Genomic DNA, 11,972 nt, shown 5'->3' on the forward strand with positions numbered 1-11,972 from the left:
CTTACATTTTTAAATTTTTTAAAATTCACTTTGTGGATTGAGGCGCAAAAGCTATATTGTCAGCTTGGTTTGTTCATAAGATTATCATGTTTAACACTTTAATTTGAGCACGGTTAATTTTTTAAATTCTTACAGATTTACTCATTTAATTTATTTTTAAATCTTTCATTTTTATACATAACGGAACTCATAAGCTATGATTTAGAGGGTAAGATTCCACAAATCTTTAATCTATGCCAGTTTCTGAAAACAAAATACATCGGGACGATGCCTACAAAACTGTTATATTTTTGTAAAGCAAAGAAATGTAGCAGACTTGTGGATGTGGTGTCGCTACAGTATCAAAAAGACATAAAGTGATATATCCAGAAAAGGAGCTGAGAAAAAAAAATGTGAAGTCATAGAATGCAATTTTTGTTACAGGAAACTTTGTGTAATCAGTCTCATTTTCTGAGCTATCATTTCACATCCACATTTCTGCTGCTTCTGGTGTTTTACATTTTTAAAACCATATACACATCTGAAATTTGAATGTTTTCCTGATTGAGAGAAATTTTCTGCTCTTTTGTGGGTTGGAGGATTTCTAAACACTGACCAGTTCCTTTCATGAGCTGGAGAAGTTTGAGGATTCTGAAGCAGACCACGAGGAAGAAGAGCAGGGGCCTGGCCTTGCTGTCCCCCTCCGTGTGACAGTGGGAGGCTGCTCCCAGAGTGCTCCCCTGGACCAAATGTGGAAAGATGTCCTAGTCCTCAGCCATTGAAGGCACCTTTGAAAATCAAGTTCTAAGTCCTGATTGTTTCGTATTCCAGGCATGTGGATGGAACAGCCGTGTTCTTGTCACTTACATTTCTGCCTTTGAAACTTGTTTCAAAAGAATCTGCAGCAGTAGGAATTAGTTCACAGCAATTTATTCCATATCTTCATAAAGTTCCCTCTTTATTTTTATTCTAGCCATAGAGATACACTCAGATTCTCTTCATGTATTAAAAAATAAAAGTTGGATTGATCTGGTTTGTTTGATAAGCAAGAACTGACCTAACTTCTTAGTCTCGCTCAGCCACAATTTTTTCCTGAGGAAACTTGTTTATAACCTTCGATCTTCTGAATTCGAATCTAAAAGCTGTCCTCATCAAATAAGAAGAGTACACTTCTGGGTACTTGAAGGTCCTCAAGCATTTCTTGTTAGTGAATATCTTTGTTAGTGAAATTTCAAAAAATTACTGAAGTGGCAATCCATAGGCAGTCTCCATTTTATTCTTTTCTTTCTGATTCCTCTTGATGACAGAGGCTGAGTGGCTTTAACATGTGTCATAACTGTTTTTGTTTTTTTCTGGATTTTCTGGAGAGAGGCCAGCTTCATGTTGTCACTAAGATGCATGCTAAGGCTGAGTATGCACACTCCACTGCAGCTACAAGTCACTGTGTTACTTGTAGTGTGGGTCATCAGAGCAAATGCTTTTCCATTCGTCCTCTTCTAGAATGTTCCATATTGCACAGCTGATATTATCTGCAGTGCATCTCTTTCTCATGTTTTGCTGTTTTTCAAAAAAATTCAATGAGATGTATCCAAAGTATTTATTCTTCCCTCTCCATGACTAGCTGTCTAGCTGTAAGTTTAGGAAGACACAGTTCTTATAGTTTCTTCTTTGTACAGATTCCAGAATCCATCCATGTTCTGACTGAAAGAAGCTATTTTAAAGAATATCTGCTGGGCAAATGGTATAATAGCCTTCATTGTTTAAAGATTTTCTGCTGGCATTTTAGATCTTGATAACAGCATTCCTAAAGATTCTCCAGCCCTGGACAGAATCTGATCTGCTTTGGTGTGACAACTGTGTCTCCTCTTTAAGCCATTGAGAATTTGGGGTGTACCTACAATATGAATTATTTCAGGATTTTTTTTAATTCTTTTTTTTTTTTTTTGGAAAGATTTGCCCTGAGCTAACATCTGTTGCCAGTCTTCCTCTTTTTCTTTTTTTTCTTTCTCCCCAAAGCCTCAGTGCATGATTGTATATTCTAGTTGTAAGTCCTTCTAGTTCTTCTATGTGAGAACCACAACATGGCAACTGATAGATGGGTGGTGTGGTTCTGCGACTGGGAAACAAATCCAGGCCACTAAAGTGGTAACAGCAGTGAACTTTAACCAGTAGGCCATCAGGGCTGGCATGTCAGGATACTTTTTAAATAGCCATTGGTGACGGGGCCGTGCTTTTTACTTCATAATCTCCCTGTACTTTTTTGAAGCATTTATTCAATCTGCAAATGATTCTAGTAGCATTTGAGGTAGTATTTGCAAACAACCTCTGTTTGTTAGGAATAATTTGCCAAATGGAAATGCTTCTTTTTTTCCCCCAGCTTTATTGAGATACAATTAAGATATAACATTGTGCAAGTTTAAGATACACAACGTGATGATTTGGAAATGCTTCTTACTTGCCTCCATATGCTATATGTTGAATTCTCTTTCACAAATAGGGTTCCAGAGGCATGAAGGGTAAATTTCAGTGGCTAGCTGGCAGATACCCACTACACAGCAGCCCATAAAGGTGTAGAAACAGTGTCCTTCCACAATAACCACATAGACATAACACTGAAGGCTTCATCTTACAGTATAGCTAGCATTACCAGAAAAAATTAGATTAGTAGGAATCAAATTATGATTTTCATATTCATCAAAGTTAAATATAGTTTAATCGATTTCAGCTTCACTGTGAAATATGTAGTTTTGGATAGCACTGTGCATCACATGGCCACAAATATCCAGGAGGAACCAGGTTCTAACCTCCGACTGGCTTCTTTTTAATTCTCAATTTCCTGTCTTTTGAGCAATATGCTTCTTGTTTTCTTCTCAAGGGAAATAAATGGAATCTACTGCTCTTATCCATGCAACTCACAGATTTTTGAGACTCAGTCACAGGAGAGAGATAGGTCACCACCAATCTCTAGACCCACAAGCGAAGGAAGGCCTGAGCCGTTTGTCTTCCCTGCGACAGTGGAGGCGGCCGTGCCTCCAGGCCATGTGCGTGTGAGCTGTAGTGTGTGTTTATAAGGGCTTGGGAACGTTTTATATAAGAGGGTAGCTTACTCCATAGTCCCGGAAAGCATTAACACTATTTTGATTCATTTTACTAACCAGTTATTATGTACAGATTTAAAGGAAACCTTAATTAATGATTTAATTGAAAAGATAATGTATATACAAGATTTTAAAAATACAAAAATCAAAGAGAATGCAGTGAGCATAAGTCTCCCTTGTACTAGCCCTGTCCTGGCCCTCTCCCTTTCTCCCCAGGTTTGTCTATCCTTTATAAAAATCCTTACATACATATGTATTTGTATGTGTATGTCCTTCTCGAGTTACCAGTCAGGAGCATCCTTTCTACTGTTCTACACTGGACTACTTTCACTTGGAAAGTATTTTCACATCGGCACAGTAGCCCATATTCCTTTTTAACGTTGTGCCATAATTGTTTAACCTCTTCCTATGGATGAGCAGCTAGTTTACAGTCTTTCCCCTTGCAAACAATTCTGCAATGAATATTCTTGTTCACTCATCTGTGGAAACGGATCCAAGTATACGGTACCTGAAGGACAAATTCTTAGAAGTGAAGCTGCTGAAGAGACATTGCCGAGGAGATTCCAATTTGAACTCCTCAGCGCAGTGAATATAAGAGAGCCTATTTCCTCTACCTTCTGTAACCCAGTGCATTGCTAATCTCATAGGACAGAATGGCATGTCATTGCTGTTTCAACATGCCTTTTGTTCATTATGAGCAGATTTGAAGCATCTTTTCATGTATTTAAGACGTACATTTATTTTTCTGTAAGCCACGGAAAAAATGTGCTGGTTATGCAGAGAGGATCTTTGTTCACAAAATGTAGGTATGCCAACCTACATAGGTCCATCCCTTCTCTATACTGGCTCATTTATCAGACAGAATCTTTATGCCTCTGTTCTTTCTGCATCTGTTCTCACACGCTCCCTCCCATCATACCCCACAGCTCTCCTTCTGTGGTCCCTCTCGCTTCACTGCCTCTGAAATGTCTAGAGTGTCCAAGTCTGATGGGGGTCAGGAAGTGTTGGGGGGGGGAATCTGTGTGTCCCTAGGGAAGGAGTAGCTTTTAAACCCCTGTTTTTAATAAGAAGAACTTCTGGCTTCCAATACAGGTCAGGAGGAAGAGAAGAGAGTAAATGAAGAGAGAGAACTGGAATAGCTCCTCCCAGAAGAAAAGGGTAAGATTGGCCCAGAACTAACTACCCTGAGTTATAAGAGGGAGGGCCATGAGAAATGAATGCTCAGAGATGGGGTCACCTACAGGGAGTAGGGAGGGAGCAACTCTGCACATGGCCGTCCAAGATGGTGGACTTTGCACAGATCAGGAGAAAGGCAGGGCTCTGCCAGCTCTCACCCTGTGGTTGCTGCTGGGGCAGTTTGAGAATGTAGGAGGAGATACAGCATCAGGTTTTGGAGCCTGGGCCATCCGAGAAGCAATGCAGTTACCTCCCTCTTCTGTTCCTAGGAAGCAAGCTTGGCTGCAGACCCCAGTCTTGCAAAGCAGCAGCCCCGCCTGGGAGCAGGGTGGTGGCCTGGGCAATGGTGAGAGCCCTGAAGATGTCCCATGGCTGCTGAGGGGGCTGCCTGGTCAGGAAGTGGAGTGGTGGGCATGGTGTGCAGCCTGTGCAGCCTGGTCCTGGTGTCCTCAGTTCTGGCGCTGGAAGGTAAGAGGAAGTGGAGACCAGAGAACCCCCAATTGCCAGTAGAGACCCAGCTCAGGTGGGAAATGGGAAAGATTCAGAAAAGGCAGAAAAGAGTGAAGATATCAAATGGGAGAAGAGAATGGGGAGAGTTTCAGAGAAAGTCTCCTGACAGACAGCTGTACTCCTGCTGGTTAATTAAATGGACCAGGGAGGGAAATCCCTTTTTCCTCATAGGAATGGGGAGGGGGTTAGCAGTGCTGGCTAGAGGCTTGGCCACTGCGTGCCCCTTCTTATCTCTGGGCAGAGGTATTGCTGGACACCACTGGAGAGACATCTGAGATTGGCTGGCTCACCTACCCGCCAGGTGGAGTGAGTGTCACTCTTTCATTCTGAACCCATCACCCCTCCTCCTCCCTGCTTGCTAGAGTGCAGAATTCAGGAAGGAAACCCTGGGTAGAGATTGATGGGCTAAGACTCCTTCCCTCTTCCCTCTGGAGGAACAGGGCTTGGGATAGCCTCACCCTGCTTTGTATGTCGTTAATTTTAAGTCTCAGCTATGCCCACCACCGCCGTGCACCATCCAATCTCTGAGCAGCTAACACTGTCCTCGCCCCCCCTCCCTGCAGTGGGATGAAGTGAGCGTTCTGGACGACCAGCGACGCCTGACTCGGACCTTCGAGGCATGCCACGTGGCAGGGGCCCGTCCAGGCACTGGGCAGGACAACTGGCTGCAAACCCACTTTGTGGAGCGGCGAGGGGCCCAGAGGGCACACATCCGACTCCACTTCTCTGTGCGGGCCTGCTCCAGCCTGGGCGTGGCCGGAGGCACCTGCCGGGAGACCTTCACGCTCTACTACCGCCAGGCCGAGGAGCCCGATAGCTCCGATGGCATTGCCACCTGGCACCACAAACGCTGGACCAAGGTGGACACAATTGCAGCAGATGAGAGCTTCCCTGCCTCCTCCGCGTGGACTGTGGGGCCTCGTGGCTCCGGGCAGCGGGCTGGGCTGCAATTGAACGTCAAAGAGCGGAGCTTCGGCCCCCTCACCCAGCGCGGCTTCTACGTGGCCTTCCAGGACACCGGGGCCTGCCTGGCCCTCGTGGCGGTCAAACTCTTCTCCTACGCCTGCCCCTCCGTGCTCCGTGCCTTCGCCTCTTTTCCTGAGACGCAGGCCAGTGGGGCCGGGGGGGCCTCCCTGGTGGCAGCCGTGGGCACTTGTGTGGCGCATGCAGAGCCAGAGGAGGATGGAGGGGGTGGCCAGGCAGGGGTCAGCACCCCCAGGCTGCACTGCAACGGGGAGGGCAAGTGGATGGTAGCTGTTGGGGGCTGCCGCTGCCAGCCGGGGCACCAGCCCATGCGTGGAGACAAGGCCTGCCAAGGTGAGACCCTGCTGCCTTACGCTTGCCCCAGATGCCGCCATATGCCTCCAATCTTCAGGTTCCTCTCCTAGACACTCCAAACTACGTTTTGTCCTCAAAAGTTCAGGAATAAGCTATTTTAGGAAAGGACTCCTGTTTTCTCCAGATCTATTTCCTAAAACACACAGACTTGCTCTCATTTGCTCATCGGAAATTTCCAGAACCTCCTGGAGACTTCTGCAGCCATTCCTGAGGATCCTAGGGCTGCAGGCCTGAGAAGTGATGGGGATCAAGAGGAGTTAAACTCCTGGGTTATCATGGGATGGGGTCCTTTGTCCACTTTTGCCATCTAATTAGGGAGGAATCATCCCAGGGCTGGGTGACTAGGATGCAGGTGGGAGAAGGCAGTGGATGCCGGCTAAGGAGAATGATTCTGCTGCTAGGTGGAGGATGCAGGAGGCCTCAGCAGAGGGATTATGCAATCAAGTCAGACACCTACATCTAGTGCTTGGCCTGCCCATAGGCCCCACCCACCTCATTTTTTCCATCAGTAGAAATGCAATTCCACCTAGCGAAATGGCAGAAGTAATCTCTGTGAGAGGGAGGGAAAGAGGGGAGAGAGGGGTTGGGGTTAGATCTCAGGAGGAAAGGAGGAAGCGACCCTGGGGAATGGAATGGAAGTCTGGGAAGCCGCCTCTGTGCAGCTGTGTGGGGCTCAGGAGAGGGTAGACAGTGAGCCTGACGCCTACACCCTCCTCTACTCCTCAGCCTGCCCCGGGGGCTCCTACAAGGCCTTGGCTGGGAATGCTGCCTGCTCACCGTGCCCTGCCCGCAGCCATGCCCCCGACCCTGCAGCCCCTGTTTGCCCCTGCCTCTCGGGCTTCTACAGGGCCAGTTCTGACCCCCCAGAGGCCCCCTGCACTGGTGAGTCCCCCACCTTCCACAGGGGTGGGAACAGGACTGGAGTGGGGCTAGAAGAGGGGGACCTGAGGGCAACACGGGGGGCTGGTTGCATCTGAGTGACTTCTTTTCCTCCTGTGTTCTTGGTTTCCTCCATGTTGCCCTACCCTTCCCTCTCTACCCTCACTCCCAACCTGGCCCACCTCCTGTGTCTCCTCCCACCTACCTTCTCTGCTTTCTGGTCCCCAACCCATGCTCTCTGTCTCCTCCCCTGCCTCCTTCCTTCCTCAATCTTCCCCACCCCACAACTGCCTCCCATCGTGGCCCTTCCCTGGCTGCACCTGCTGCCTTCACAGGCCCTCCGTCAGCCCCCCGGGAGCTTTGGTTCGAGGTGCAAGGCTCAGCACTCATGTTGCACTGGCGCCTGCCCCAGGAACTTGGGGGGCGAGGGGACCTGCTCTTCAACGTCGTATGCAAGGAGTGTGGAGGCCACCAGGAGCCGAGCAGTGGGACCGCCGCTTGTCGCCGCTGCAGGGATGAGGTGCATTTTGACCCCCGTCAGAGGGGCCTGACTGAGAGCCGAGTGTTAGTCGGGGGTCTCCGGGCACATGTTCCTTACATCTTGGAGGTGCAGGCTGTCAACGGGGTGTCAGAACTTAGCCCCGACCCTCCCCAGGCTGCAGCCATCAATGTCAGCACCAGCCATGCAGGTGAGCCTCACCTTCCACCTAAGGCCTTACCTGCCTAACACCTTCCCTAGCCTCCTTGGAACCCCCTCCCCCACTCCTGCTCCCCAGCCCATGGAAAGCCCCCCTTCTCACCCCCCGCCCCCCCCCCCCCCCAGTTCCCTCTGCAGTCCCTGCTGTGCACCAGGTGAGCCGAGCATCCAACAGCATCACAGTGTCCTGGCCACAGCCAGACCAGACCAACGGGAATATCCTGGACTATCAGCTCCGCTACTGTGACCAGGTCGGGAGGAAAGGGGTGCCCAGCAGGGCTGATGGGAACTCTCAGTGCCCCACCATGGGGCTAGAGGTGGGGAGGGCAGGAAAGGTGCCAAGGAGCCCTGTAGCAGGGGGTACAGGGATTGTGGGAGAGGCAGGGATGGGGGGTGGGGAGGGGGCCGGCAGGGAGTGAGTGGCTGTCACCCCCAGGCAGAAGATGAATCCCACTCCTTCACCCTGACCAGCGAGACCAACATGGCCACTGTGACACAGCTGAGCCCCGGCCACATCTATGGCTTCCAGGTGCGGGCGCGGACTGCTGCAGGCCACGGCCCCTACGGGGGCAAGGTCTATTTCCAGACACTGCCTCAAGGTGAGAGGAAGCCTGGATGGGGAAGGAGGCACTGAGGGTAGTGAGAAGAGGCCCAGGGGCCATCGCCTACCACCCTCCAGACCAGAGGCTGTGAGGAGAGTGCTCGTGGCTGAGCAGCTGACCTTCAGGTCTTTGCGTGGGTGTGTGGGGAGGTACATGGGGGGTATGTGGGTGCGTGAGGGGTATGTGGGTGGGGGTGTATATGGGTGCATGCTCTTGTGCAGCCTTGCCCATCTGTGATCCTGGGTGACTGGTTCCTCAGGTGAGCTGTCTGCCCAGCTTCCAGAGAGACTCTCCTTGGTAATTGGGTCCATCCTGGGGGCCTTGGCCTTCCTCTTGCTGGCAGCCATCACTGTGCTGGCTATTGTCTTCCAGAGGTGAGCCTCTCCTGCCACACCACTCATTTCGCAGCGCAACCCCAGGTCCTAACAGCCCCAAAGCCCACTGCAGAAACCCACACCGACACCCTCTCCCACCATCCAGGCCCCCTCTCTGGGCCCATGTGGAGGTGGGAAGCGGGGACCAGGCATCCCTCACTCCATAGATCCCTAGTTGATCAGCAGCCTGAGTGAGGCTAGAAGAGGGAGGAAATGGGAGTGAGTGTCACTCCAGAACTCTGATTTGTCCCTCAGGAAGCGGCGTGGGACAGGCTACACAGAGCAACTGCAGCAGTACAGCAGCCCAGGTGAGGGGGTCAATTGAGGGATGCACAGACGAAGAGCTGGGGGCTCTGGCCGGGAGCACACCAGGCATGGCTGCATTCCCCCGAGGTTGAGGGGTGCCCCTTGGCACCTTTTTTGGAAGTGGGAGGGCCTGCCTGGGGTGTGTGGGCAGTGAGGCCTTGCACCACCCTCACAACAAACTCCATATGCCTATAGGCCTTGGGGTAAAGTACTACATTGACCCCTCCACATATGAGGACCCCTGCCAGGCTGTCCGAGAATTTGCCCGGGAGGTGGACCCTGCGTATGTCAAGATCGAGGAGGTCATTGGGGCAGGTACTGCAGGGGCAGAGGGAGGGCATGGGATGGACTCGCTTGTCCCACCCACCACCATGGGCCTCCATGCAGGATCCCTTCTAAACATATCAGGAAGCCATGAGCCCATGGTTCTTCCTTGACCACCCTCCCAACCTATACCTGTGCTTCCAGGCTCCTTTGGAGAAGTGCGCCGGGGCCGGCTGCAGCCCCGGGGACGGCGGGAGCAGGCAGTGGCCATCCAGGCCCTATGGGCTGGAGGGACTGAGAGCCTACAGATGACATTTCTAGGCCAGGCCGCAGTGCTGGGCCAGTTCCAGCACCCCAACATCCTGAGGCTGGAGGGCGTGGTCACCAAGAGCCGGCCTCTCATGGTGCTGACGGAGCTTATGGAGCTGGGACCCCTGGACAGCTTCCTCAGGGTCAGTTGGGCCTGGGGGAAGGAAGAGGGCCCTTGGCTCTGGGAAAGTTTGCAATTCTCAACTCTCCCAGAGACTGAACGCTGTATCTTTGCTCCCTCCCGTCCCATCTCCCTTGGTGCTCTTCATCCTTCATTCCCAGGCCATTTTCTGATTCCCAAATGCCCTCGCCCTCTCCTGTGATGTCTGCTGTGCTGTGTTGAGGTTCCCCACCCAGGTGCTGACCTCTGCCCTCTGCCCTTCAGCAGCGGGAGGGCCAGTTCAGCAGCCTGCAGCTGGTGGCCATGCAGCGAGGGGTGGCCGCCGCCATGCAGTACCTGTCCAGCTTCGCCTTCGTCCACCGCACCCTCTCTGCCCACAGTGTACTGGTGAATAGCCACCTGGTGTGCAAAGTGGCTGGTCTTGGCCACAGTCTTCAGGTGAGAGCACAACCTTGGGGCTTCTGCATCCTCAGCGGGTGCTGGAGGATGAGCTGGAACATGGGGTGGGTCCCTCAGTGGCATCATAGTGTCTGAAGGGATGGCACTCACCTGTGCTCCATCCAGGATAGAAGCCTGGGCAAGGAGGGCATGGAGGACTTTCAGGGACCAAGACCACTGGGGAAGGCAGGAGACCTGCGAAAACCTAGAAGCACCTCCTGCCCTTTCCCGGGTGCCCACAGACTCTAGAGTCAGAGCAGCCGGGTACAAATCCTGAGCACTCCACCCTAAGCTCTGTGACTTTGCACAAGTTCATATTTCTCTGTGCCTCACCCTCTGCATCTGTAAAATGGAGATAATATCATCCACCCTACAGCATTCTTGTGAGGATTAAATAAGATATTGATAGAAAACCCTTAACACACATCCACACATGTAGTAGTTGCTCAATAAACTTGACTCCTGTTTTGATTATTGTTGTTACTTTTAACCAACCCTTCAGGGCCCAAATGGGATGCTTCGCTGGGCAGCCCCAGAGGTCATTGCACACGGAAAATACACAACATCCAGCGATGTCTGGAGCTTCGGGATAGTGATGTGGGAAGTGATGAGTTATGGAGAACGGCCCTACTGGGACATGAGTGACCAGGAGGTGAGCTCTTGACCTAGACGTTGCTGATTCCCCACCCGGATCCCTACAACCCTCCAAACCTCACAGATTCACACATTCTAAGACCTCTATTCTCTAATCCCCTCACATTCTGAGATCTCATGGCTCTTGTTTTCCATATTTTTAAGTTCTTTCCCCACACCAGCCTCATGCTCCTCCTGCTCCCAGCCCACCACCTCACCCCTAACAATACACTGCCTTCCACCTGCAATAGCTTCCCCTCACCATAGGCTGCCTGTAACCCCCAGGTGCTAAATGCAATAGAGCAGGAGTTCCGGCTGCCGCCACCTCCAGGCTGTCCTCCTGCACTACATCTGCTTATGCTGGACACTTGGCAGAAGGACCGTACCCAGCGACCTCACTTTGACCAGCTGGTGTCTGCATTTGACAAGATGATCCGCAAGCCAGACACTCTGCAGGCTGGCGGGGGCCCCGGGGACAGGTCTGGAGCTTGGGGCTGCAGCCTGGGAAAGCCAGGGAGGGTAGATGCAAACCAAAAAGAAAAATGAGGAGAGGGGGCTAGGATGAAGAGGGGACTTTGACCTGCTTGCCCCTCCCCCCTTAGACCTTCCCAGGCCCTCCTGAACCCTGTGGCCCTGGACTTTCCTTCTCTGGACTCACCCCAGGCCTGGCTTTCGGCCATTGGACTGGAGTGCTATCAGGACAACTTCTCCAAGTTTGGCCTCTGCACCTTCAGTGATGTGGCTCAGCTCAGCCTGGAGTAAGCAGGGAGAGGTGGGGTGGGGGGAGCCTCTGGGCCCTAGGCCAGGGGTCATGCCTGGGATCTTGGAGAAGCTGGCCCAGACTTGATCCGCTCCTTCCCCACCAGAGACCTGCCTGCCCTGGGCATCACCCTGGCCGGTCACCAGAAGAAACTGCTGCACAACATCCAGCTCCTCCAGCAGCACCTGAGGCAGCCGGGCTCAGTGGAGGTCTGAGGCCCAGGCGGGAAGCTGTGAACTGACACTGCCTACGACCCAGCCCTGGACACAGGTCCAAGGAGGGATATGGGAGACGCAAGCCAGTCTCCATCTTGGCCTCCATGAGAGGCGCCCAGCACACTAAACCCAACCTTCCTGTGGATGCTTCATTCCCCAATTCTCCACCCCTCCACCGCCCTCCCCACATTAAAGGGAAAGAAGGGATTTTGCAAGTTGGAGGTGTGGTGAGGCCTCAGTCTGCAAGGAGGGGCTAGGGAGGCTTTGAGCAGA

General features: G+C 51.8%; 1 protein-coding gene across 3 annotated transcripts; it reads left to right on the forward strand.

The window, feature by feature from the left end:
* Positions 1 to 3,001: 3,001 nt before the first annotated feature.
* On the forward strand, positions 3,002 to 11,914 carry EPHB6 (EPH receptor B6). Of its 3 annotated transcripts, XM_070265108.1 has the most exons (18): positions 3,002 to 3,020; positions 4,170 to 4,235; positions 4,523 to 4,721; positions 5,005 to 5,069; positions 5,327 to 6,080; positions 6,828 to 6,983; positions 7,316 to 7,669; positions 7,804 to 7,928; positions 8,207 to 8,276; positions 8,539 to 8,653; positions 8,909 to 8,961; positions 9,155 to 9,274; positions 9,428 to 9,675; positions 9,918 to 10,091; positions 10,594 to 10,743; positions 11,010 to 11,203; positions 11,327 to 11,482; positions 11,591 to 11,914. In XM_070265108.1, exons 3-18 carry the CDS (start codon positions 4,622 to 4,624, stop codon positions 11,697 to 11,699), a joined length of 2,943 nt encoding a protein of 980 aa, XP_070121209.1. In that variant the 5' UTR covers positions 3,002 to 3,020; positions 4,170 to 4,235; positions 4,523 to 4,621; the 3' UTR covers positions 11,700 to 11,914. The 3 variants fall into 3 exon arrangements, with proteins under 3 accessions (XP_070121209.1, XP_001915568.1, XP_070121210.1); XM_001915533.5 differs by lacking the exon at positions 3,002 to 3,020 and having other exon boundaries at positions 8,114 to 8,276; XM_070265109.1 differs by lacking the exons at positions 3,002 to 3,020; positions 5,005 to 5,069 and having other exon boundaries at positions 8,114 to 8,276.
* The last annotated feature ends 58 nt before the right edge of the window (positions 11,915 to 11,972 follow it).

This window comes from Equus caballus, chromosome 4, assembly GCF_041296265.1.
Source record: "Equus caballus isolate H_3958 breed thoroughbred chromosome 4, TB-T2T, whole genome shotgun sequence".
NCBI lineage: Eukaryota > Metazoa > Chordata > Mammalia > Perissodactyla > Equidae > Equus > Equus caballus.